At 39.7% G+C, this 27,500-nt stretch overlaps 6 protein-coding genes and 1 long non-coding RNA gene across 9 annotated transcripts in view; 4 read left to right on the forward strand and 3 right to left on the reverse strand.

The window, feature by feature from the left end:
- The window catches only part of Cyt-c-d (Cytochrome c distal), a 66,219-nt gene that overhangs the window by 16,667 nt on the left and 22,052 nt on the right, over positions 1–27,500 (forward strand). The gene's annotated exons all lie outside the window — the stretch shown is intronic.
- Positions 631–2,546, forward strand: her (hermaphrodite). The gene is made up of 3 exons (XM_017158664.3): positions 631–1,683; positions 1,755–2,024; positions 2,083–2,546. Exons 1-3 carry the CDS (start codon positions 838–840, stop codon positions 2,398–2,400), a joined length of 1,434 nt encoding a protein of 477 aa, XP_017014153.2. The 5' UTR covers positions 631–837; the 3' UTR covers positions 2,401–2,546.
- Positions 2,692–26,113, forward strand: grp (serine/threonine-protein kinase grp). 2 transcript variants are annotated; one of them, XM_017158594.3, is made up of 7 exons: positions 2,692–2,907; positions 17,089–17,415; positions 18,126–18,349; positions 22,651–22,828; positions 23,703–23,845; positions 24,352–24,561; positions 25,163–26,113. In XM_017158594.3, exons 2-7 carry the CDS (start codon positions 17,312–17,314, stop codon positions 25,837–25,839), a joined length of 1,536 nt encoding a protein of 511 aa, XP_017014083.1. In that variant the 5' UTR covers positions 2,692–2,907; positions 17,089–17,311; the 3' UTR covers positions 25,840–26,113. The 2 variants fall into 2 exon arrangements, with proteins under 2 accessions (XP_017014083.1, XP_017014084.1); XM_017158595.3 differs by lacking the exon at positions 2,692–2,907 and adding an exon at positions 8,337–8,724.
- squ (squash) lies at positions 3,137–4,490 on the forward strand. Its single transcript, XM_017158598.3, has 2 exons — positions 3,137–3,258; positions 3,316–4,490. The coding sequence occupies exon 2, from the start codon at positions 3,329–3,331 to the stop codon at positions 4,148–4,150; it is 822 nt and encodes a 273-aa protein (XP_017014087.2). The 5' UTR covers positions 3,137–3,258; positions 3,316–3,328; the 3' UTR covers positions 4,151–4,490.
- On the reverse strand, positions 4,716–5,204 carry LOC108068811 (E3 ubiquitin-protein ligase RFWD3). The gene has a single exon (XM_044394957.1). It carries the CDS (start codon positions 5,202–5,204, stop codon positions 4,716–4,718), a length of 489 nt encoding a protein of 162 aa, XP_044250892.1.
- On the reverse strand, positions 20,239–22,268 carry LOC138911875 (uncharacterized). 2 transcript variants are annotated; one of them, XR_011417511.1, is made up of 3 exons: positions 22,061–22,268; positions 20,842–21,947; positions 20,239–20,787 (listed from the first exon to the last, which is right to left on the reverse strand). It is a non-coding gene; the product is annotated as an uncharacterized lncRNA (long non-coding RNA). The 2 variants fall into 2 exon arrangements; XR_011417510.1 differs by having other exon boundaries at positions 20,842–21,950.
- Positions 26,102–27,430, reverse strand: LOC138913372 (zinc finger protein Paris-like). The gene is made up of 2 exons (XM_070216935.1): positions 27,319–27,430; positions 26,102–27,262 (listed from the first exon to the last, which is right to left on the reverse strand). Exon 2 carries the CDS (start codon positions 27,256–27,258, stop codon positions 26,125–26,127), a length of 1,134 nt encoding a protein of 377 aa, XP_070073036.1. The 5' UTR covers positions 27,259–27,262; positions 27,319–27,430; the 3' UTR covers positions 26,102–26,124.

Genomic DNA, 27,500 nt, shown 5'->3' on the forward strand with positions numbered 1-27,500 from the left:
ATAATTGAAAATATTTTTGGGTTGCCCGCTGTTTTTCCGAGTTTTCCGTGCGCCTTGGCCAGCAGTCGACATGCAACTGAGCGATTGGAAAATTCGAAACAGCTTAAAAACTGCAAGGACTCCCGATCGAAAAACCGAGTCTTACAGCCCAGACGAACTCTGAACCGAGTTTTGAAAGGAGGGCTGAGGGGGGAATTGCAAGCTGAATGGTGGCCCCAAAAACTCAATGAATACGCCAAGCCGGCTGCAGGCGATGCAGGGCGCATGTGTCCTGTAGTAAAAAGGCGGCAAGGACAATGAACTCAGCCAAGTGGAGGTCGCTTGGTTTGGGGGGTGGCATTTGGGTGGGCCCTCTATCTCTAATCAAAAATTACTACCTTTTATTTGGCATTAAAAATGTTGAATTTTCTTCTAATTTCTTACTCATTTCAGAATTCATATCATTTTCAAATTTTTAAAAAGACCGCGCCATATATACAAGTGTTTACCAACACCGGTTCAAGCAGGAATCACCCTGTGGGCCTCTTTTGTTCGAGTTTTTGTGCCAACACTGCTAGAGATGGCTATAATTCGATAGCCGTGACATAAGCAGTGACTTGGTATTTATTTTAAGGAAATATGGTATTTTTATCGTTATCGATGAAATAAAATAAAAACAAAGCCAAACTGTTTATAAATAAAAATTAATTACAAAATCCATGGAATTGTAACACAAATTTCGGTTATCCAGCGATATGAGCGGATCCTTAAGGCATACAGAAAAGCATATATGGTGGCGGCTGGAACTGTAGCAACAGCATAAAGTAGAGGCATCAGTGGACCAAAATCCCATTTGCGATGCTCAGCGAGGACCAGGAATCCTCCGATGAGGCGGAATGCGCCGTCTGGAGGTTCCGCTGCCGCGTGGCCAGGTGTCCCTACAGGTCCAACAGGCCCTACAATATGTCGCGGCACGAGGAGAGGCACGCGGTGCCGCTGGACGACAAGCTGTACCGCTGTCCCGTCTGCGTCTACAGCAGCGACAAGAGCTCCAACCTGAAGCGGCACATCTCCATCAAGCATCCGGAGGCCAAGGATCGCCTGCCGGAGACCTCGTCCCCGGATCGCAGCGCCAAGATTCAGTGCCAGGTGATGGGCTGCCGCTACGAGACTAATCGCCCCTACGACCTCAAGCGCCACCTGATGGTGCACAACCGGCCGGACAAGAGCCACAGGACCTTCAAGTGCTCCCTGTGCACCTACAGCTCCGACCGCAAGGCCAATCTCAAGCGGCACCACGAGTTGCGGCACTCGGGCATCGAGGAGGCCATTCAAACGGCCGAGGAACTGCGCCAGGAGTTGCAGATGGAGGAAGAGATGCTAGAGAGGCAGAAGATAAAGGATCAGAAGCTAAAGAAGAAGAGGGAGCAACAGAAGTTGCTAGAGGATCAATTGCCTGACATTCAAACACTGGAGGAGCAGTTGGATAGCGAGGAAATTCAATCAAATTCAGGCGTTCAGGTAGAAACAGCGCTGCCCAAGCCAAAGGAGAATTTGCTCAGCAATTTGATGGAGGACCTGGTTGGCGAGGAGCAGGCTGACGATCAGCTGGATTTTGTATACGAGGAGGAGGAGCAGCCGCCCATAATCACCATTTGCAAACCGCAGATAATTCAGGGAGACATTAGCGATAAGCAAGTCATTGTAAGCTACACATTTTATCTTTTATAACCAAATGGAGCCTTTACTGATAGTCTATTCTACGCAACCCACAGGCAGTCAATGTAAATGGCGAGCTGCGGTGGTTCCAATCAATAGATCCGCCGCCCGGAGCTCCCACCAAACTGGACTTAGCTGTCGAGAAGTCGGAAGTTGTCTTTGCCCAGCAGCAAATGGAGGAGTTGGATGATGAGTTGGCCCTTTCTTTGGCCGAACATGATCAGCAAGAGGAGCTTCTAGTCGAAATGCTGACTGAGGAGGAGCCACCAGCCGAGTCCAAAGAGTCCACGCCTATAGAACTTGCCTGGAGTTGGAGTACGCCGCACGTAAGACATAACTCTTAGCGAATAGCAGGAGTTCCTAACGATCTCATTGTCACCAAAGGCTGTACACCAAATTACTCCCACAAATGAAGAGGAAAAGGACCTCAAATCTGAAGATACGGATGACTTTCCCGATTGGTGGGACGACGGCAGATACACAAAGATGTCCAGAAACCAGATATTTCGAAATCAAGCAAAGAAACCCTCGCAGGCGAATGTGCAGCGCATCCTGAGGATAATTTATGACGTCTATTACAAGCCATTTAAGGAAGATCGCAAGCAGTTCGAGGCCTTTCAAATCAAGGACTCGTGGCTATGCGCCACTCGAATGACTCGATTGCAGATCATCAAGGATATGTACTCGAAACAGGGGACATAAACTATTGAAAAATGTATTTTTTAGTTTAGTTTATATATTGTTGAGAACAGCAATATCTTGTTGTTTTAAGAGTTAAGTGTACGATATATCAGATCACAACTATTTTAGGCTAAAAAAAAGTATAGGTTGAATATTCTTAAAATGTTATTCAGAACATAAGTTATATTTAAAAAATTAAATCAGAAAAATGATTTTTTAAATTAGTGGTATATACGGTATGTATGGTATTTATAAAACTGAAATGGTATTTATTTTTATCCCGGATGGTATTTTTGTTCGTTATTCAGCGCGGTCACACTAGTTCCAGCAAGTAAAGTGAATTTCAGCAGCGTTTGCAGATTTTTTGCATTTTCCTCACTCTTCTGCTGCAAATAACGCCTTGATAGCTGTGAATAAGTGCTTCGTGTCCCGGTGAGCCGCAACAGTTATAAATTTAAAAACAGGAGCAAATATTCCGTGAAGACGTAGCCACAAAAGCAAAACGGGTAGCCGGAAAAGACGCCGCTGGTGAGTTGAGTTGGCTGGTGCATAATTTAAGGCCATACCATATCTTGATTCGAGGGACGCGACGCTTTGTTTATTTAATGACTTGCTGGCTGCCCCCCGTGTGCCCCCCTTTCTCCACCTTTTCCCCCGTTTTAGTTTTGTTTGACTTTTTGGCGCAATATTATTCACCACACACCGGTGCGCCCAAATTCACCACAGCACGAGCTCTGCCCAGAAATAGCCTAACGCTATTTTCCTGTTCCATAGCATAAGGTCACACTGAATTGACTTCAAAAAAAATTCCACGAATCATCTGAATTTTCCGGAGTTTACTGTTCAATTGTTTTTGTATTTAGTTTGGGGAGTTTTAAGGTGAGTTTGAGGTTAGGGCTGATGCAGACAAAAGTAACAACTAAATTTCGCTTCAAGATCAAACACGATCATGGCCTGGGTTCCCAATTCGCGTTTCGAGGAGGATCTGGTGGACATGGAGCCGGATTTTAACCTCATCCACGGCCAGTTGGCCTACGAGGCCAAGAAGAAGCAGGAGTTTTGTCCGCGTCCCAAGAGCACCTACGAATATCTGAGTGCCCGGGAAAAGCGCAATTCGGAGCTGGAACAGGTCAATGGGAAAGGCCGGGAAATCCGCGACTGCCTTCAGATGATGGAGAAGATCCAGAAGATCGCGGGCACCCGGCCATTGGGGGAGCACGCCACCATGGCCGACTGGGAGGACACGAGCACCGCGGAAATGGAGGCGGTGGCCATGATGAGGCACTTCGGACATATGTCCATGGCCGAGGACTCGATGCCCGTCCTGCCCGAGATCAAACCTCACGAAGGACCCGTACACATCATAAAGAACGGCCGTCGGAGCTTTCCCCTCATCACAGATCCGGAATTCTTCAAGCCACGCAAGACGCCCCGACCGAAACCTCGCAATAGTGGCAACGAATCCTTGAGCGATTCCTTTCACACAGCCGAAAGTTCGTCGAGTTCCAATAGCCTGTACGGATCTGCTAAATCCCATTTGGACAGCAGCCCGGAAAAGGCAAAGTCAGAGGAGTCGGAGAAGGAGAAGTACCTGGAGATTCCCTACCAACCGCTGGAAGAGAGTTTCGACCAGGAGGATGAGAAGAATACCTTCGCCAAGCCGATTATCTCAACCAGTGAGCACGAAATCAATGGAAAACGTAGGATCCGGCGGCCCGGTCAAAAAAAGAGACATCAGCTGCAGTACGAAGCCACGACCCCAAAGCAATAACCAAACAAAAGAATCCCAAAAAGCAGTTCCTATATTTATCTAAATCAAAAAACCAAGAACACGACAGTTTTTTGTGTAAAACAGGCCACTTTTGTTTTCGTAGGTCTTTTGATTTAGGTAAATAAACCCGGCTTAGGTTTTACATTTTTATATCTATAACTCGTTTTACACTGGAAGCAATAATCAAAAAAGCATTCAACATAATGTCCTTATAGGATTAAATGAATTTGTAGAGTATTTGGGATCTGTATTTTTACAGGTGTTAAATAACCCATTAGAATGCAACCCATAGAGTTAAACAAATATTTATTTTAATTAAACAAATGAAATTCGAAAAGCATATGTAAAATATTTATGCAACCATGCAGCAACTCGACTATAGCGTTCTTATTAATTTCTAAATCGATACCGACAATAGAAAACGGTATTATTCCGTGAAGAATCTTCAACTGTTGTATTTTATAGATTCCTGCACTTGTTATCAATTCAAGCCAAATAAATTCATCAAAAGAAAAACAAAAAAATCATTTTAAAATTGTTATATTCCATTGAAGCGCTTCCGTCTTCACTTGTATTTTGAGGCTTTAACAAGATTGACTGGACGGATGTCTATTTCGAGGACTAGAACCCTGCATTCTGGGCATCGATTTGACTGCTGCAAGTAGGTGCGAATGCATTTTTCCCCGTAAAGGTGGCCGCATTTTAGGGAAACCAGGCGATGGTCGCTCTTCGCCAACCATTGCGCTAAACAAATGCAGCATCTATTTTCTTGACTTATTTCCTGCAGCTTCGCCCCCAGCTCGGCCATCTCGGAATTGATTGTTAGTTGATGGGCCTCAATCCTTTGGCGCAAATCGTCAGCTATTTGATTTTCCTCTTCCAATTGTTTTAGCAGTTTAACCTTTTCTTTTTGAACCTCACTCATCATCGCCAGCTCGTCCAGTTTCTGGTCATATTCAGCACCCCGTTTTCGTTCTTCCAGGAGCTCCTGCACAAGTTCCCTCTTTAGCATCCCCGACAGCGAGCGTGCTGGATAGGCAAGGTTCTTATCCATTTTACCTATAAAAATTGTAAAATAGCACAAGAATATAAATTTTTTGACAAAACAGCGCTAGCACGAAAACCATGAAAGCTGTTCTGTCCAAACTGAAGTTTCAGATCTGGACTGTCATGACTACTGGCAGTGTTTAAAACTAATTTTTATGAAGCGATAGGTACTACGACAGCTCTCTTAATAAAAAACTATTCAATTTTAGTCCATATTTGTAAAATATAGTTAAGTTATCTAACAGGTTTTACTTTTAAGTTCATTTGGTTCAGATGGTATGTGTGGGGGCAAACACGTTTAAAATTAGCGATTTAAAGCAAATAAAGTCCTTAAGCAGCGAGGAAAATAATAAAATGTAATTGTGTAATTTTCTTTTTTTTTTTAGTTTCGTATTTTTCCTAATTACTCTATTTTTCAGCAATTCAGCAGTTTAGAAAATAACCTATTTGCAGTTGCAGGGTTTTAACAACACTTTAATGGCACAGAGCTTTAAAAAAATATTACTCTTTGACAATTACTTTGTGTTTCTGACAAGTGTCAAAATTGATGAAAGTGAGTTTGTGCTTTTCAGAAAGCATCAAGGCCAGAAATAATCAGTTGAGGTTATTAAGCATTTATTTGCAAACCATAATCAAAACATTCTGATTCGAAAAACCTTTTGGGGGGTTGTTTAGTTCGCGAAACATTAGATCAATTAAGCGCTCATAGCATGTACTTAATTTCCATTCAATTTCTCTAATTCAATCAGTGGATGAAGTGAATATTTCGCAAACTTATAGAAAATGGAGTGAGCATAATAATTCCTTAATCAATAAACCCCCCTTCCGCTGAATGCTATTGTTGTTGTGTTGGGAACTATTATTAATTTGACCAAACCGACGCGCCAATCAATTAAGCCTAATAATCTGTCCCAGAGACTATGGAATAACATTGAGAAATTTGCTCACAGCACGTAATAAATTAAAGGGGAGTTGGGGGTGTCGAGAGTTGGGAAGTAGGTAAGGGAGGTAAAAACAGTCCAACTTCTAGAACTCGAACTTTTAAAATTTCTATGTGCATTTCACATCTTTAATTAAATATTTATTAATATTTATTTGTTTTTTGGTATTGAGTGCTTTAAAAATTTTTTGCTGCCAAAAAAAAATTTTTTCATGTTTATTTTTTGTAAATTTTGAATTTATAAAATATGATATTCTTGAAAGTATGTAGTTATGCATTTTATATTTTCGAAAAGGGAATTCAACTGTCGTTTTGCAGTTTCGTTAAGTTATCGAAGCTGTACTGTATTTGGGCGGTGGGAGTTGAGGCTGAGTGTCTCCTTTTTCTCGGCGGCTGTTGCTCTCTCATCTCTTTTTTGCTCGCAGCTTCTCTTCTCGCCTGAGAGTGTGAACTCGCACAACCACACACACGACTTAAAGTTTTCAGTTTCCGTGGCAACCGCGTGCGTCTTTTGTTTCCTTTTTCTTCTTTTCCGATTTTCTTTACTTTATTCCCTTCCTTTATTTTGCGGGTTTGTCAAGCAGAAGTTTTTGTTGTTATTAGTGGTGAAATGGATGCTGTAGTTGTTGTGTCCTATGCATAGGTCTGTTGCTATTGTTGTTGGTACGCAGTTGTACATAAATATATGTACATAAATAAATATTGATGTAGTCAGCGAAAAGGAGACAGTCGAGAGCGGGGGTTGGGAAACGGGGAGGGAGGAGTTGGGGAGCGGGACAGACGAAACCATCCACATATATCGCCTACATATGTATATGTATGTATGTAAACGAGTCTGAAGTCGCGGTCTTATTCGATGAGCGAAAGGCGAAGCGAAATCAAAAATAAAGAAGCAGTTCGACAAATGGCGTAAGCTATTAAAATAAATATGTGCAGGAACTTTTTTTGGGGTGGACCAAAATGCGGTAAAAATATAACAAAATCATTTTTTGTAGCTCACTTTTTGGGGATCAGTAGCACATATTTTCTATTCTAACTGTGCCTAAAAAATATTATTTCAAAAACTAGAAGTTAAGGGAACATTTTATTTCATTTTATTAGGACCAACCACACAACTTTAACTTTGTTTACTTATCAAAGGCAGTCAACCATTAAACCTATAATCCAATTACTCCCAAAATATCAAATTTCGCAATGTTTGTATGTATGTATATAGAAATGTACACAAAAGAGCTTTTCACAAGGTCCACTCCAATTCCTACGCACACGAGCTGCGGCGAGAATTTCTGACGCGAAGTCAACTGAAGCTGCAGAAAGGTGAGCAACGCACAGTGGGGTTAGAAATTCATCAAAATAAAATGAATACATCAAAAATTAACTAGAGTTTGGAGACTTCAAATTAAAGAAGTTTGGGTGCCAATATTTCTCACTTCTAAAGACATTAAGTTAGGAAGTTCAAGTTGTTGAAATTCGACTTCCGTTACCCACTGTGCTGTAGTTTAAGAGAGAGGGAAATAGCCAAAAGGAGCAACAGCCCTCGCCGGTAGCCGGCTTTCAGCCTCTGCAGCGCCGGTCAGAGCAGCCAGCGCACAGTGGGATGAAACCACAGAAAATACCCCAACTTTTATTAAGGCTGATGAAAAATAAGAGACAATTTTTTAGTTGACTTGAAATTTTAAACTCTTTCCGTTGGTTATTTTGACATTCGTGAATTTTGTTCTAATTGTAGGATAAAACAACTTATTAGTTACTGAACAATTTAATTAAGCAGAATTGCTGTCCCACTGTGCAGTGCTGAACTTGAGCGAGAGAGCAAGTTGAACTTGCCAGATGCTGCGAGAAGAGGAAGAGCGAGAGGAGTCCACCACCACCACGGCCACTGGCATCCTATCCCTCCATCCTGTTCCCTTCCTGCCTTTCGTTTTTGGCGCGCGCAAGCGTAAGCTCTCTCCCGCTCTCCCGGTCTCTCCTGCGCTCTCTGGAAGTTTCGAGTCTCCACCGAGGCTTTCGGTCGGACCTAGGCGGCAGTTGGACTTCAACTCTCAGACAGGACGAAGCGCCTGCCACAGGATAAACCGACAGCGAAAGAATTCAAACACCAAACCACGCCGCATCGTGATAGTAAATTAATAGTAGTACAACTACTACTGCAGTAGTAGGCGGCGCTTTTCAATCGAACCGAACAGGAGGATGATGGCGTGGCAAGGAGAGAAACGAGAGGAGGGGGAGTGCAAGGACTACGAGGCTGTTTCATTAAAATTGGGATACAGACAAAACGCGGCTCGCAGGACACCGGATACGTCTGTGTGCGTTTGTGTGCCGCATCCATTCAGGAGGCAACAAAGAAAAGGGACGGAAGACATTTTTCAGTGGTGACTTTCTCGACAAAATCCTAAAAAAAAAGGACAAAACGGTTCGGTTCTTATTCGGTTTCTCGGCTTTCGGTTTCGGGGTAGTTCCTCAATCTCCTAGAAGCAGAACAAGATGATGAACCTGAAGAAGAAGCCGACAAAAAAACCGCTTTGCAAAAGTTCGGCGCTCTTTTGCTCTAAGTCGACAAAAAAGAAGCAGAGAACAACATAAAAATGTAAGAAACAATCCATTATTTATCAAATCTTTAAGTAAACAATAAATAATCGTTAATTTGTGACTAAAAAAAGTTTTCCCGCATTACCTTAAAATAAAAAGAAGGAAAATACCTTTAATAAGTAAAATAATGAAAAACTTATCTAGTAAGAAAGCCCAATTCACACAATCGAATTATGAAAGATCAGATGAAATACAATCCGCAAGACAATAGTTTTACGATTTTAGAAATGAAAATTAAAAACACAAAAACCAAATTGCAAGTGAAAAATAGGTATATTTTCTAATTACAATACCGTTTTCAACTATACACAACCACCGAACCTGTGTTATTAGAAGTAATAAGGAAAATCGTTTTAGATAATCCGTATTTACTCAGCAAGAAGTTAAATTGGCAAACTTTTTGAAAAAGTATTAACTTTTAAAACCCAAAGTTATCTTGAATTTCTTTTAATTAAATACACTTTAACTTGCTCTGAAGTATATTTAAAAACCACAACAAATTGCACATGCGGCATTTAATTTATATTTTTTCAGCCACTCTTTGGCTTGTGCGTCTTGTCCCCCTTCTTTTTTTTTTTGCAACGCCCGCGGAATAAAAAGGAAAAACTCGAGGTTACCAGCGGAGCAGGGAGAAAAGCAACAAACAAAAAATATATATGTAGAAAAAAATAAAATAAAAACGCAAGAAAAAACTTGCAGCGCTGGTCTGGCCACTTGTCCGTCTGTCTGCCAGCCTGTTAGGCCCGTCCTTTTCTCTCACTGTACCCGTGTGTTAGTGTGTATCTGTGTGGCTTTTTTATGGCCATGCAATATCTTTTTTCATTTCTGGCTTTCCTGTTCGCAGCCTCCTTCTGCTGCTTCTTCTTCTCCTGCAGCTTGTGCTTCATGTACAGGGCGCATAAAATAAGATGGGAAAAAAGCGAATGTTCAAATTGAAATACTTTACAAAACTCGTATTTGCTTAGCCTTATCGGCCCCGCACAGATACGAACGCACACACAGACACCTCAGCGACTCTCTGTCCTGGTAACGAAGTTATATCTTCCCCGCTGTTGCCAAGAGCCTTCGAGTCTTCAGGTCTTCAAGTCTTCCAGTCCACTCCTCAGTCTCTGAGGCCCGTGGTTTTTCGACCGCCTGTAACCGGTAGATAAAATGCAAAATTAAAAAAAAAGAAAAAGACAGCCTCCTGTGGCATCTGCATAATCCCCAAGCGATCAATAAAGCAGGGCATCCACTGCTGCAATTAGTGGGCTATATCATTCATCGCAAACGAGACAGATCATAATGCTCTATAATGATGATTGGAGTGTGCCCCTTCTGGTTAGGTTTGCAGTCAATTACTTCAAAAGAATACATTAAATTTTGTTTAATTATAATTTAATTTTTACTTCTTATAATAGGCTGTAGGTGAAATTTAAATCTAACAAAAAGTTCTTAAAATTTATGGATTTCAATGTCAAAAAATTAAACTTTCTTTAAAATATTCTAAGTTCTATTCAAAGGTTAATATTAATAACTTATTAACTATCACTATAATGTTTTAATTTATCAACCAATTTCCCATCTGTAAACCAAAACTAAACATTATTCAACTGTTGAAAAAATTGTTAGCTAAAAGAATAATTAGTTTAAGACCACATGAGGCTAATACCTTCTACTGTCGACGGGGTCTTATGCTTTGCAATTCTCTGTCAAATCATAAAAGAGCATTCATAAATTTGTTTACTGCAATCCATTTCCTATAATCCACGTTTTTGTACTACCCACTCCTAGCTTTCTGTTGGAAACCAAATCCCCTGTTAGAAATCGGAGCTAATGGCTTGGGCTAACCATTAACCAACGTCATTACAGGATTTTCTGGCATCAGCCAATAAAGCCAGCATGCTGACCATGGCCCGTAGTCTCCTATAGTCTGACTTACTCTTTTGCCGGACTTGAACTCCATGCTCTCCAGACTGGATGTGACTTACCCACAATGTCATTAATTTTACTCGTTGCTGGTTTTCAGTCTGCTCCTTTGCCCACTCAGCCGGCGACTAGTTTTTAGTTCGTCCCCTTCCCTCATTCGAAAAAAGCCACTTGTCCAGGAATACACTGAAAATAATTTAGCATTTGATTCACTGTAATTAAATTAAGATCTTCGAAATAGGAGTTGTCTTAAAGGACATTTCTCAAACTGTATAGATTGGAGCTGTCTAAAAAATCCCATTTGGGATATTCTTCGGAGATACTATAATGTTATCAAACTAGAAAGTTATGTATCTGTTTAAAAAGGTTTGTTTTGGATTTAAAGTAATAGTTAATCAATCCTTTTATTCACTGTGTAATATCGAAACTTGCTTCTCACACCATTATTTTCATTTTAGTTAGCTTTTTCAACTTGACTCGCTTTTTAGCCTTTGCCACCAAGCCATGAAAATGGTGGAGTAGAGCTAAATGTGAGATTGTGTTGGTGTGGCAACAAAGACACGCTCCAATCTCAAACCACTGCCCTTTTCCACCCGCCCATCGCTCTTTAACCCCATCGCTTTTCAGTCAGCAGTGTGTGCGCTTCGTTTGACTCTTTAATTTTATTTGATTTTTACTCTGTAACTTGTTTGTTTAGGATAGGGTTTTCTGAATCCTTTTCCAGCTGTCTGTTGTCCACACCTCCTACCGAACTTTTCCGCTTTCCTGCTCCTGTGAACTTCATTTTCACCGAAGTGTTTAGTCACCGGATTTTCCCCAGATTTCATTACACAAAGCTAATCAAAAGTGTTCATAGAAAAAGACATTTATCTGATCGGACTGTTCTGTTTAAAAAAAGGAAACCTTTTCTTTTTTCTTAGTCATTTATTTTTTCAGATAAAAAAGGTCCCCAAATGCAAAGGCAAGACAAATTTATAGTTCTTTGTTGAACAAGCTCATATCATTTATAAAGCATTGCCTGACAGATGACAATTTTTTAATGATTTGGGTTCTGCCTTTGGGGGTATGTTTAGCGTTTTACAGTCATAGAACATATTTTTACTTATTATATTTTAAAATCGCCTACGCTTCAAAAGAATTTTTTACAATTTTATTAAATTTTCACAATTTATGAAAAGCCTAAACAAAAAATATAAAAAAATCGTCTCTCTTAATTCTTAAATAATTTCCTTGAGATTTCTAGTACCAAAACTTTAACAAAGCTCTTAAAACTAATTTGGGCTGTACCTCTCTCTTTCTCGTCCCTATGTTCTTGAAATTTGTCCATAACATACTTTTCTAACTTTGATATCTCTGGCTGAACTTTTTTCGGATGCTTCTGTGAAAAGTTTTGTGAAAACTTGTCAAAGTTTTTAGTGGAGTTTCATTACTCATCCGGTATCATCTGTCCTCCATTTCCTCCCTTTCCCTATGTTTCCTCCTCTCTCCCCTTTGGGCTGCCCATCACTTTTGAGGTTTTATCCTTGGGCTGTCAACACGTGCTTTGACACGCCCCCTTTTCCGTCCTCCGAGAACTTTTATTACCACTTTTTAGTTGTAGCTTAAGCAGTGTAACACATGTTATCCTATATCTTCCCATTTCTCACCCACACCTTCATATCCTTATCTTTTATCAAATAAAAACACCTCTTAACGAGGTAAAAAACTAGTGACGATCGCACCTTCAACATACAAAAGTTCTGATATCAACATTTGTGACGAAAAATTATTACACTCGTCATTAAATAGACTTTCTAATATTTTCTCATTCGGCCCGCCCTAGCAAACTATTCCAGCCGTTTTCCCTTTACAGGCATTTTCTATTGCAGCGTGCCGAATGAGAAAATATTAAAAAGTCTATTTAATGACGAGTGTAATAATTTTTCGTCACAAATGTTGATATCAGAACTTTTGTATGTTGAAGGTGCGATCGTCACTAGTTTTTTACCTCGTTAAGAGGTGTTTTTATTTGATATCAGAAGTTTTTGTTTGTTTACATTTGCTCTCATAGGAGCTAATATATACATTTAAATTTAAATTGGTCAATCATAATTTGTAAGCCATTGTATTTAAACGAATTAAGTCAAAAAGGCGATGAAGTATATCAAAATACCTTTTAAACGAGTTTTAGCACATGTCTGTACCTTCAGTAGTGTTGAACTTACAAACTAACGAAATTTAGCTATTTTTAGCTTTTCCCGCTAAAGTAGCGGCTTTTTCCAAAAGTCGTAGAACAAAAGATTCCTTTATGGAACTCTTAAGTGCAAATTTACTGATTCCATGACCCCAAAATACAGTTCGTATACCCTCACACAAAATTCAATACTCAGGGAGCGTTAGTTGTTCGAGCTGGCAAAAGTGGCTATTTTCGTATAAAAATAACTTTTAAACGTGACTTTTTACAGTAATGTGTTATATACCAAAATTTAAGGAATCTCAAGGGCTATACAGTTTAAAGTTGTAAAGAAAATCGTTAGAGCCGTTTTTGAGAAAATAGCTAAAAAGTGATTTAGAAAAACAACTTTTAGCCATACATTTTAAACTATTGCATTAAGCCAATTTTACCCAAGGCAACGCGATTAGCATTTTAAATTACCTTTTTAACGAGGTGTAGCACGAGTCTGTAGCTTTGGTCGTTTAGAAACTATAAGCCGTCAAAATCTAGCTTTTTTCAATGATTTCCCGCCAAACTAGCGGGTTTTTCCAAAAGTTGTAGAACAAACGTTGTTCATATCCTGCTGCTAAGCACAGTAAAATTTAGTTCAGGATCCTAAAACCACGATTTGATGCATACCCACAAACAAAGGGACAAATTATTTCATTTTGGGAAGAAGAAGAAAATCTTATTTTGGCTATAACTTTTGAACGGAGCGTCGGATTTTATCATATGACCCCTCATTCGACGGGAATTTTTAATAGAAAAACTACTAAAACATTGCGAGGGGGCATTTATCCCCAACGGCCCCATCAGATCCAAATTTCTAAATTTTCACTTTTACACTTTCACCGCTCTCTTTCCCAAACCAATTGATTTTCTTGAGGTCTTGGTATGCAATCCTTTAAGTTTTTGCAATACCTTTCGATTGGTGTATTACTCATTACGATCGGACTATCACAGCAGATTTTCATTTTTGCGGCTATATAATAGTAGTCGCCTTCGCACACTCTCCTGGTGCGCTTCGTCACTACATGGACTGCCGTCCATAGTGATTCTGTCACACGGCGAAAAGGGTTCCTTTGTGTAAATAATTTAGCCAGGATACTCATATTTTCTCAAACAAAGTAACTAAACTTTGAAGGGCAGGTGTAAATGTGTTGTGAACATTTTTGAATTAAAAGAAGGACTTCCCTTCTTATTATTTTCCGTGTAAAAAAGGATAATACGCGCAGATCCCTTTACGGAGCAGTAAACGACAAAAGCTAACCCTAGTTATCCATCCCCTATCTTATCATAATCCCGCAATTCAATTTGCATGACAATCGAAGCTCATTGCGAATGCAAAAACGACTTTTCTTGAAACTTTTCAATTATTTAAACATTTTTACGGGGAGAAAGTATTACTAGGAAGCTCCTCAAATGGCGGAACCTAAAAATAGCCAAAGAAAAAAAAAGGAATACGAAACGAAAGGAAACCCTCAAATACACACACCCGTGCGAATAAGTAGGAAAAATTCCACTCTGTTGAATGTACAAATACACACGCGTAAAAAATGTTAATAGTGGCCTGTTGAACAAGAAAAGCAACAGCATCCTCTCTCCCTGCGAATCGCGGCTTCTCTCTTTTGAGCGCAAGCTCAGAGAGCAACAGCAACGGTCATTAAATTAGAGCTAGTCAAGCAGAACGACTACGTCATATTTTTGCAGAATGTGGAGTTTGTGGGGGGTTGTGTGGAGAATGTGAGCGGGTTTTAATGGGAGAGCTTTTCAGAGCGGAAGGAAAGGGGAAAAGAGAGGAAACAAGTACGCAAATTTCTAGGGGAATGAGAAGAGGAAAGATTCTGTGGAATCTCCTGCTTTCCCCTCCAAATCCCATATCCACCCACACAGTGTACTAGCAAACATGGTGTACATACATACCGACGCAAAATGTACAACAACTAAAAGCATTACAGTGGGCAGAATAAGAAAATATTAGACTAATTTTCTTGACTTACAGTGATGAACTTAATTCTTGGCACACTTGGCATCTTGGACTTTAGGTTCATTTTTCTCCGACTAATATATGAATAAAAAAATTAAACAAAATTTGTTTATATAAAGGCCTCATTTTACTGTTTAAATAATTTGGTTTCATATTTATATCTCTTAAGACTAATTTTTTAAAACTCAAAAACGAAAAAATGAGCCTATTCTGCCCGAACAAAATTCTTGGCACACTTGTGTTGTATTTTACTATTTCGCCAAAACTTAACCGATTTGACTCATTTTTTTTGCTAAGTCCGCTTTGGCTTAGTTGTCTAGATGGTATAATGTTAAATTTGTATCCTTAAATCGTTAAAATAATATAATTTTAACGAAAAACGGTTATATAAAAGTATGTTAAATGCCATTACCCATATCTGTGCGAAAAATAATATTTTAAGGGCTGGATCAGGGTCAATCATATGCTAATATTAGGAAATATGTGCCCAGAAGTTGTTTTTACCATTCGGATCCTTTTACGGCGTTTTAAAGAACTCTCACTGTGCAAAAATGCAAGGCACATAGCCCGACCCATGGGTTTTAGAGGCCAGGGAAGCGAAAGGATCAAGAAAAAGGATAATGTCAATCCTTAGATTTTATAAGCACAGATCGAAGTTCAGGATAGGAAGGACTTTTCCAAGGATATTCAACCAATGGCATTTTTAAAGGCCCTGCAATGTGCTAACTAAATTTTTGTGCAGCTAGAAAAAATTAAGTGATTTCAAAGGCCACCAATATAACCATTTAGGATACAAAAAGGGATACTTTAGTATCTCAATCGACTTTTTTAACCTTTTTACTTTATCAGGTGCTATACCAAACCTTTCCATAGACTTAAGGACTCGGAAAGTTGACCTTCAAAATAAATGAATATTTTCTAGCTGCACAAAAATTTAGTTAGCACTTTGCAGGGCCTTTAAAAATGCCATTGGTTGAATATCCTTGGAAAAGTCCTTCCTATCCTGAACTTCGATCTGTGCTTATAAAATCTAAGGATTGACATTATCCTTTTTCTTGATCCTTTCGCTTCCCTGGCCTCTAAAACCCATGGGTCGGGCTATGTGCCTTGCATTTTTGCACAGTGAGAGTTCTTTAAAACGCCGTAAAAGGATCCGAATGGTAAAAACAACTTCTGGGCACATATTTCCTAATATTAGCATATGATTGACCCTGATCCAGCCCTTAAAATATTATTTTTCGCACAGATATGGGTAATGGCATTTAACATACTTTTATATAACCGTTTTTCGTTAAAATTATATTATTTTAACGATTTAAGGATACAAATTTAACATTATACCATCTAGACAACTAAGCCAAAGCGGACTTAGCAAAAAAAATGAGTCAAATCGGTTAAGTTTTGGCGAAATAGTAAAATACAACACAAGTGTGCCAAGAATTTTGTTCGGGCAGAATAGGCTCATTTTTTCGTTTTTGAGTTTTAAAAAATTAGTCTTAAGAGATATAAATATGAAACCAAATTATTTAAACAGTAAAATGAGGCCTTTATATAAACAAATTTTGTTTAATTTTTTTATTCATATATTAGTCGGAGAAAATTGAACCTAAAGTCCAAGATGCCAAGTGTGCCAAGAATTAAGTTCATCACTGTATGTTGTAATTTGCAATTTCTGAATACTGTGATGAAAACAAATTAAATATTTTAAATTAAAATAATTTAAATATTGGTCTTTAAAACGAGTACTATTCTCTTTTCTACAACTCCATGTCCTTCGCTTCGATTGCTTTATTCCTGTTTGTTTTTTTTTTTTCTTTGCCGCAAAAGCTGCTCAGCGGCTGCGCAAAAAGGAAGGACTCGCGAATAAAGAGCCGAAAGGACAGCCGAAGAGGCGAACGAACGAACCATGACCATGCCAAAGGATGAAATATTAACGGCGTCACTGCGAAGGGGCCGCAAAAAGTAGTTGACGATTGCCGCTCTTTTTCTCTCTTCTGCTCTCGCTTCTCTACACCACAAAACTTCAAATTCAGCATCCCCATGTGCTTTTCATTTTGCGCTTGTGTGTGTTTTGGCGAGTAACTGTGAATGACACCGCGGAACGTTGTGGAATCGTGGAACATGAAATTAGAAAAGTTTCACGTTCTTTGTTTGTTATTGTTGTCTGTAAATTCCCCCTTCATCCCTTTAGCCCCTATTCTTTTTTCTTTGTTTTTGTGAACTTTCCACTAATCGCCTTATTTGTTTTTCTTATTTTTCCGCTTTTCACACAGATATGCACGAGGTGGCGAAAGCTAAGCGAGAATTCGGCGGCAGATGACAAGGACAACGCCACGCACATGGCGGCAAGGCTACAACACGGATACAGGATACGGCCAACCGGATATTAAACTATCAACACTAGCCAGCACAGCAAAACAACAAAACTGAGGCATAACTATTAGCGTGGACTTCTGTGGACCCTGTTGGGAGAAAAAAACAGAAAAACAGGACACCATGGCGGCAACGGCTACGGAAACGGGAACAGGTCCTGCGGCCACCAGGGAGTTTGTCGAGGGTTGGACTTTAGCCCAAACTCTGGGCGAAGGAGCCTACGGCGAGTGAGTGTCTCAATATTAATAACGAATTCCATCACATAACTTAGTAGAGCTATTATTTTGAATCTGTAGAATTTACAGCTAGAAATCGCAACAATATTTACTTTTATTTATAAGTGATAATGTATAGACAGAAATACCCAAATAACTTAAAAGATAAATTATCCCTGATGACATTAATCATTATCATTTTAAATGACTTTGAAATTGTACATAAATTATGAAATAACGAAACTTTAAAAATGACAATATGGCCAATTTTAAATTTAAATTTATTTTAAAGACTGGTATTTTATATTTTAAGTCTAAATTTGCATTTGTCCTTTTTTGTGCGTCTGTGTGTGTTGAAGTCAATAAACCGGAAATGCTGCAGAGCAAAAGAGCAAAAAAAAAATAATGAAAATACTAACTGAAACGCACTTTTCCGGCGTATTCGCTATATACATACATTCATCCCGAAAGCACCCGCTGCGCGCCGCCTTTTTTAAGGAGCTGTTTAGTGCGCATGTCCCCGGTGTCTCGGGATCCGGGGAATTTGAGGAATACGGGAGTACGACGACAGGCATACGGCGCACTCGATGCACCCGGACGGAGAGCAGTCGATACACAGACAGCAACGTTGCAACTGCAACTGCAGTTTGTCCGGCATCCGTCGTCATATATACATACCATCCCATACTAATCCCACGACTATATCCGATATCTTGATGCAGGGTGAAGCTGCTAATCAACCGGCAGACTGGCGAGGCTGTGGCCATGAAAATGGTGGATCTGAAGAAGCATCCGGATGCGGCGAACTCGGTGCGCAAGGAGGTCTGCATACAGAAGATGCTCCAGGATACGCATATCCTGCGCTTTTTCGGTAAGCGCTCGCAGGGCACCGTGGAGTACATTTTCCTGGAATATGCCGCCGGCGGAGAGCTATTCGATCGAATCGGTGAGTTTGAGTTTAATTTATAAGTTTTTAGATCTCTACAATCAAATAAATCGTCTGTAGTCATAAAGTTGGTGAATTCGTAGGGTTATTTAGTTCTTAAACAGCAATTGTAAAATTACGAAAACGTTTAAATGAAATCAAATAACTCAAAATTATTGAAAAAGTACATTTAAAGGAACTTTTAAACTCTGACAATATATTCAATAATTGTGAGTTATTTGATTTAATTTAAACGATTTCTTAATTTTACAATTGCTGTTCTTAAAAGATTTAAACTTTAAACCCAACTTTCAATTTAACAAACCTATGAGAAAATAGCCCTTAATATATCAGTCTGATTTATCAGCTATATTTTGGGTTATTAAAGAGCATTGCTTCATGACTGTCTAAACTAAACCCCACTTCATCTGAAAAGAGTTTCCACCAGTCTCAATTGCATTCCGGGTCACCACCAACTGAGCTTCTTTATCAAAGCAAAAGCCTCTCGAAGGAGCTACTTAAAGTTTGCTGGCCACTCGACTGCCATAAGCCAGAAACTGGGAATGAAACTTGGCCAACAAGAATCCAATAAAGGAAATTATCCCACAAGCGTGCTTTGAAATAGTTCAGAATATTACGCAAATCTGGTTAGTGAATGGGGATTATGAAAGCAAGTTTAAAGTTGGAAAACTATGATAATTGGCTAGTAAAAAATAAGAACAGGTAAAGACAGAAATCTTAAGTTGGGTACTTCTTACGAAATCACTTCTTTTTATTCTCAATGTGATTTGATAAGATGGCTCTTAGTTATGGTTCATTATTATTCTTGCCTCAGTCTATGTGTGTGTGTGGCATGCCACAACCTAAACTCATATAAGCAGGAAGCGAAATGGAATGGGGTTTGTCGCAGATGCCACATAGTCATATAGACGTCGGCCAGACGGGGCAAATATGCCAATATGGGCAAAACAAACCGACTGACAGCGAGGTTCTGGGATTGTGTGATGGCTTCGTTGTACTTTTTGTGGGTGCAACTTGAAGTTCGTCCTGCTGCCTGCCACATCCAGTGAATCGAAATGGAACATGGAACACAGCAGCAGCAGCGGGAACGACAAATCAGACTGACAAGATACGTATCTTGATTACGCCAGCTTTCTGTCTCTTTTGCAATGACAATTTGCCAAATGTACAGGCGAGGAGGGAAATGGAAAAGCGGGGAAAGCGGAGGGACGGACGACGCTAGGTGCCAAGCTCGTGGCATTTTCATAAATATTAACAGCTTGGTTGTTGGCAAAAGGTCAGCAGCAGAAGAGTGAGCTTGGAAACGGAGAGAGATTGCCCCTAATGGAAGTGGCGTCCTTGCATTGATTGCCACCTCATCCTGTTACTCCTCCCCCGATTTCGCCTATTCCCAATCACCATCATCATCATCATCACTTTGCTGCACGGGGAGCTGGTGTAATAATCAATGTGGCAGCCATATTTAGTACCCCCGGTTGCTAAGCCATTTTTAATGATATCTAGAGATGTCGAGTGATGGACACTGTGATTATTACGAGTAATTAAAGGATTCCCTTTAAATAAATTACCATAGCATTGAGTGAAATTTATCTTATTTACTTAAATAGTTATTTTTTTTATTGATAGTATTTTACTGATAATATTATTTTTTAACAATCCTTAATTCACCTTATGGTCACTTAATTTCACCTCACGAAATCGCATCATCATCAGTTATCACGCTTGCATCTCTGCTTTTGATTTTAGCGGTCTAGCGCCTGTTTCCCCGCCAGGATAGAAAATTGGTTAGCTCAGGGGGAAGCAAAGGGAGGAGGAGCTCATGGGGATGGAGGTGCAGGAGCAGGAGCAGCAGCAGGAGGAGGAGCCACACAGAGTGCAATGAATGGCTTGCCATAAATAGGTTCAATATGCAAATGAAACATAATGGAGATGCACACACGCAACCAGATGTCCTCGACTGCGAACTCACACGTGTGTGTGTGAGTTTAATTGTCTGTTTGCACAGAAATGCATTCATTAAGCTTATACGACGCCCCCGAATGGTGGGATGAAATATAGGGGAGGCTTATAGATTCCCAACCGATTTGGTCATTCACTCAATCCGAGGGGCGGTTCGATATAAATTATGCTTCAATTACAAATGAAATTTTCGAGTAATTTCCACCATTTCCCGATGCCTTGCATAATTTTCCACTGTTTTGGGTGGCGGCGATACTTTTCTCCCACTTGCTGAAATGCAATTAATTATGCTAAAATGTTACTGACATCCTGCAATTTTATTGCTTCCATCTTACTTTCTCGGCTTCTCATTTATGCAAATGTATACGTTTTCATCTCGCCGTTTTTATTTGCGATACTCGAGCTTTTAAAGTCAGTCAATATTTTGTTTCGTACTTAAACAGATATCATTTCGCATACATTTACTGGAAGAAAAAAGGCTAGAAGAGGAAAATTAATTGATATTAAAAATAATATTAAAAAATCATATTTACCAATTAAAGCTTTTAAGTAATTTTAAAATATATAATATCGTTCCTTATAAAAAGATTTTTAGAGTAAAATACTGCAATTTTTTCCCTAGTGCATGATGTACTCGCCTTCATTTAATTTTATCCTTGACCAAAGAGTTGTGCAAATGGCGCCAACCAGCAACATGCCACATGATAAATGAATGGCAAACAATGGGGCAAACTGAGTAAGGACCTACAGATGGGGGCTGGCTCTATAGATGTGGGCGTGGCACACCTGCCCAACTTTATCTCCCTACACAATCAACATTTAAGGTATTACAAATTGAGAGTGACAAGAAGCCAAAGAAATACAACAAACAAGAAGGAAAAAGTAGGAAGAGAACTTGGGGAAAATGTTTAAGGAAAACTCGATGGAAATTGATGCTGCTTCGGTTGGAAAATGATTACTTAGAAGTTTTTACTCGCCAATTGTTTGCTCTTTTCTTTTAAATTGGTTGGGACAAAAACGCAATTAAAATTGGTGGGGATTTCTATGGCATTCTTATGTTAATTGATTTCAAGGACTCTCAAGTCTTTCTCACTTGTGAATTGCAATTGTTTTATTCGGTTTATAACCCTCTATAGATATTATTTAAATCAGATTTCATGTTTTCTTTAGAATTTCTCTCAAGATCCTTTCGCCTTAAAACGTTGCACTCAAGAACTATCAAATTTATTCAATCGAAATGGCAAATTCCCTCAACTCGATGCAAATTTCTAAACATAATTCAGCTTTTTCGCTTCGCCTTTGGCCTGCACCAACCAAAATGAAAGAGTCAAGAGCAGAAACAAGGAGGGTTTAAGGGCTTAAGGTAAAATCAATAAGTGGCGGATGGATGGGGGAAATGAGATGATGACGTTTGATCTCGGTTGCAGGATGCGGCTGCCTTTGACAGTCAATCAGGTGAAAGACAGGGGAAATACAATATGTCTAGCTATCGGTAACCCTGGGAGATAACCTCCTCTCCTTTGTGACGTCCTTTGTTTCTCCTTCCGTCTGCATCTCCTGCCTGGTTATTTTAATGCATTTCCGAGTGCCACTCCAGAGTGGGCGACAAGTGGGGAAAACATTGGGGTCTTTCGCCTTACTTCTTTTTATAACCAATAGAAACAGATATTTGTGACAAATGTAAAGAAAAAGGTGGAAAATTATATTATTAAAATGTATCTTTTGTAGTTATATTTATATTTTGGTAGGTACATTTTTCTCCTAGTCAAAGATATGCCAACTTTAATATTATAGAGAAATTCCAAGACGGAAATGCAAGATAGTGATAGCAAGATGTGATAGTTTGACTAGAAAACCAACAGGTAAACATAGCAACTAAACAAACATTTTGGCATTGTTTGCGTCCGGGCTTTGATTAAAATTTCATAAAACTGTTGATTGCTTTGCGGCTGTCCCATCCTGTTACTGTTGTTGTTCCACTGAACGAAGGACCTGCAACCGGCTAAGCCCATAAATCCTTTACACACACACGCACATCCTGATGCATTACATTTGTTTTTCCACCTGCTCCAAACTGACCTGTCCTGGGTGGTTTTGCTCTGCTGCACATTTTTCCCATTTTCCATGCGTCGAGTTCCGCAGGAAAATGTGCATAAAGAAATATTAATACATATATGCAGAAAGAATATATAGGTATATTCAAAAAGCTTCGAAAATTGTAATTCAATTTCCGCGACAGGTGTTTTTATTTTAAATGTCATCCCTTAACTGCCTTTATATTTAAAATAGTTAAATTCTTGATCCTTTTTAATCGTGTATTTCCATTTGTTTATGCTTTGCAGAGCCCGATGTGGGAATGCCGCAGCATGAAGCCCAGAGATATTTCACACAGCTCCTGTCCGGACTCAACTATCTGCATCAGCGTGGGATCGCCCATCGGGATCTGAAGCCGGAAAATCTGCTGCTGGACGAACACGACAACGTGAAGATATCCGACTTTGGCATGGCCACCATGTTTAGGTATTAGGTATAACTAAATAGATTGGGTGTAAAAGAAAATCAAAAGGGATATAGAATAGAATAGAATTCATCGTTTAATTTTTATAAATTAACAAGCTGATAGTATCTTTTTTAGAAGGTCCCCTGCAGGAAATTTAAATCTAGACAAATATATTTGAAATTAAACCCAAACTGCGTGAAAACGTATAAAATCCATTAACGCTGGCTAACCGGAGGGAAAAAGTTTTTCAGCGCCAAACTGACCAACAAGCAGAATAGTTAATTGAAAGCGCTGTCGGCAAAAACAGCCAAACTAAACATGCCCCTGGTGGTTTTTTAGTTTGCAACTAAGCGAAAACTCATTTAATTCGTTGGCCAGCATTAGAGAGTTTAAAATAGTTGCGTCAAACAAAAAAAAAATGGTCAGCAATTATAAGTTTACTTGCAAACTTCGTTTAAATCATTATCAATTCTGGGACGTAAAGCTTATTTGTTTATACTTTGCAATCCGAGCTTATCTTTCTTTCCCTTTGATTCGTTTTATTGTTTTGGGTTGAGCTTTCTGTTTAAACGAAATGGGTAAACACCAAGAAAATAAGTCAATAATTATGGAAAGGTTGAAAGAATTTTCTCATTACACTTTGTTTTTCCAGTTTGTTTATTTATGAAAAAACTGCTTTAAAAAGACAGAATTGTCATATATCACATAATATTCGTTAGAAAATAATTTTTCTTTTTAATAACTCTAGGAAAATTAATCTAATACCTAACATTTCGCTCTGTGTGATCACTGACTAAAGCCACGAACTAATTCTCAATTCTTTATGTTCTCTTCCCACCCGTTTCTCCGGCAATTCTCGGTATCTGCTGTGATTTTGGCATTATCATGGAGCAGGTGCAAGGGCAAGGAGCGACTGCTGGACAAACGGTGCGGCACCTTGCCGTATGTGGCCCCGGAGGTCCTCCAAAAGGCCTATCACGCCCAGCCGGCGGATCTGTGGTCCTGTGGCGTTATTCTGGTCACTATGCTGGCGGGGGGTAAGTGAAAATACGGGAGCAATATCCGATTTGTACATCCGTTCTCCAGTTAATGCACATTTGTTCGCCAATTTTATTATTTTGCGTGATTTTTGTGTGCACTCTCATGACAAACAGAAAAAAAACAGTGAAAAACCTATCAAAGAAAATAATTCCAGAGCATTGCCATCGATTTAGCTTATCGCATCTAACGGAATCAGTCACATGCATTGCCCATTTTTTTTCGGTTCTATGCTCACATTTCTCCTCCTGCACTATTTATCATTTTTGCTGTTTCTTTGGTATTCTAGCTGTAGATTGTTTCACGCACATTGTATATCATCTAAAGCTTTTATACCAAAGCTCCAGCTTAAATTGCTTAACAACGCACAAGCAAAAACCAAACAGCCACAAAAAACAAGGAATGATTTTGTACCATTTCACCTGCTTGCCAAGTCAATTTGTTTATGTTTTTATTTGTTTATAAAAAATCAGTGAATTAATATGCTTTATGGTGATTTTTTCAGAACTGCCCTGGGATCAGCCGTCCATTAACTGCACGGAGTTTATCAACTGGAAGGATAACGATCACTGGCAGCTGCAGACTCCTTGGAGCAAGCTGGACACCTTGGCCATTTCCCTGCTCCGCAAGCTTTTGTCCACCAGTCCTGGGACGCGATTAACCCTGGAGAAGACCCTGGATCACAAATGGTGCAACATGCAGTTTGCAGACAATGGTAGGGATTTCTTATATGAGTGTATAGTATATATCAGTGCATATCTTTCAAGCCCACTCGATGGCTCAGGTACTTAGTGACTCTCAATGCTTTCGACATTTTGGGAGTCGCCCTGTGCCTGCGCCGCCAGTTAGGCATTGTCCGCAGAAATAAAGTGTTAAATTTAAGAACATAATAAATAAATAAATATAAGAAGTGAATTGAAGTAAGGCAGCTGCTTTGCCGTTGCTTTGGCGCTTTAGCTGTATGATAGATTTAAACTACTTCATAAAGCTAGATTACCAAAGCATTGGCTTTGGCAGATCAATCAGCGAATATATCTTCAAAGGGTTGTGATTTTTTTAAATTATTATTATTATTAATACTATTTTACTTATGAGTTGCTCTTTTGTTTGCGCATTATTTGTTCTTTGGTGATTTTAGCTGTATGGTGTGTATAATTTCCATAGAGCTTTATTACCAAAAACCAAATGGTTTTTGCATTTTGCTTGAGTTGCTTTTTGCGTTTGATTTTCTTACTGCTAAATTAATTGGTTAATTAATTATTTCTTTACTACTATTCATACTCTAAGGTTCTAAAATCTCTTCTCTACTTCCACAGATCGTTCCTATGACCTGGTGGACTCGGCGGCTGCCCTGGAGATTTGTTCGCCGAAGGCCAAGCGGCAGCGTCTGCAGTCGAGTGCCCACTTGAGCAATGGCCTGGAAGACTCCATCTCGCGCAACTATTGCTCCCAGCCCATGCCCACGATGCGCAGCGATGATGACTTCAATGTGCGGCTGGGCAGTGGTCGCTCCAAGGAAGACGATCGCCTGGCCTTCGCCCAGGAGGCACGACCCAGTTACTCCTTCTCACAGCCAGCCCTGCTGGACGATCTCCTGTTGGCCACGCAAATGAACCAAACGCAGAGCAGCGCCTCGCAGAACTATTTCCAGCGTTTGGTGCGGCGGATGACGCGATTCTTTGTGACCACGCGGTGGGACGACACCATCAAGCGATTGGTGGGAACCATCGAGCGACTGGGTGGCTATACGTGCAAAGTCGGGGACGATGGCGTGGTCACCGTTTCCACCGTCGATCGGAATAAGCTGCGACTGGTCTTCAAGGCGCACATCATCGAGATGGATGGCAAGATTCTGGTGGACTTCCGGCTGTCCAAGGGCTGTGGCCTGGAGTTCAAGCGACGCTTCATCAAGATCAAGAATGCGCTGGAGGATATTGTGCTCAAAGGACCCACCACCTGGCCCATTGCGATTGCTACCAATTCGGTGCCTTAGCTAATAGTATATTTCGATCTTAAGCAAACCTCTCTTAAATTTGTTTACCACTACATTTACTCATGCATCACCTTCTTCGATCAGATTTATCTAAACTTCTCAATGTGCTAACTTATTCCTAATTCATTGCATTATTTACGATTACGTTATGTATTGTTAAGAGGGCTCTCCCATGATTTTAATTTTGTTGAATCTTAAAGCGAAGGCCGGGTATTGAAAGTTAGTTAGTTTAAAGCGTTATGAAACAATAAATCGAATACGATTTGGATTGAAAGGTTGGGTTTGTCATTTATTTATACGCTTGAGTTCTCGTTCGTGAACCCACATGTGTTTCTTAAGACTGCCTTCTAGCTTAAAAGTGGCCAGACACTGATAACATTTATGCAAATGTTCCTTTAAATGGTCGGGTAGTTGTTCCTCCGTGTGATGCCTACAAGATTTCGGGCAATGATTACATTTATATGGTCCTTCTCTAGTATGTTCACGGATGTGCACCTGAAAGGAATTGGAAAGCGCAGAGTTCACCTCGCATTGATGACATTTGTGGGGGGGCTGTTCCCCTGTGTGAAGCAGGAGGAGGTGGGCTGTTAAAGAAGTTTCGAACATAAAAGACTGAGGACAATGATCACACTGAAATCTTTCATTATTCGTTTCAACCTTTCGCTTTCGATTCGCTTTTTTCGCTTTACATGATGGTTTGTCTTTGTCATTTGTGTGCTTTCTAAGGTGATTCTTAAAGATACATAAGCGTGCAAACGTTTTCGTGCACTTGGGACACTTGTGGGGTCGCTCCTCATTGTGAGTATCAGTGTTAAAGGTCTTCGGTCCACAAGGATCCTTGTCATAATCGCCAGCCTCATTACCCACTGATATTTCACTGACTTCATCCTCTTGAGTCTGAGAATCAGATTGATTAGATTTAGATTCATCGTCTGGTATTTCACAAACTTCGACTTCTTGAGTATTGCTACCAACTGATATAATACTGCTCCTGTCCTTTGGAAATTGGTCATGCGATTTATCAGCTTGGCCGGCTGACATCTCATTTTCAGATAATGGAAAGCTCATTCGTTCTGGAATTTTCAGGGTTTTCATTTCTACATTTGATTCTTGTTCTCCGGATGTCAAGTCCTTGACAAGATCACCTAACTTTTGGCTTATGATGGTCTCCTCACTTTTAGAGTCTGATATTTTTCGGAATTCTTCCTTTATCTCCTTGATCTCGATCTCAAATGCCTTTTTCGCATCTTCCAAGCAACTTGAGCAAATGTTTTCCGGCAGCGAGTCGCCTTTTTCCACTTGATAGCCGGACCACTGAGCAATCATATCCGGAATAGAGGGTCCCAATCCTTGAGATCCTTCAAAAATGTTGACCATGTTGTCATCGCTCCCAAGGCAAACCCGGCATATTTCTTCCATTGATCTGAAAGAGAAAATAAATCAATAAACTCCAACGATTAACCTAATTAACATGCTCACATTTGGATGTTTTAATTTAACAATTTTAAAACAATAATAACTAATTCGTGGATTGTTTACATCTTTACAGTTGGCCCTTTAAGTACTCTAATCACCCTGTGCCAGCACACATATTGTGCTGTTAGGCGCATTAACATGTGTTTGCAATCGAATTGTTATCGATTAGCGGCATTGCTTGAAAT

The sequence above is a fragment of the Drosophila takahashii genome, chromosome 2L (assembly GCF_030179915.1).
Source record: "Drosophila takahashii strain IR98-3 E-12201 chromosome 2L, DtakHiC1v2, whole genome shotgun sequence".
Classification (NCBI taxonomy): domain Eukaryota; kingdom Metazoa; phylum Arthropoda; class Insecta; order Diptera; family Drosophilidae; genus Drosophila; species Drosophila takahashii.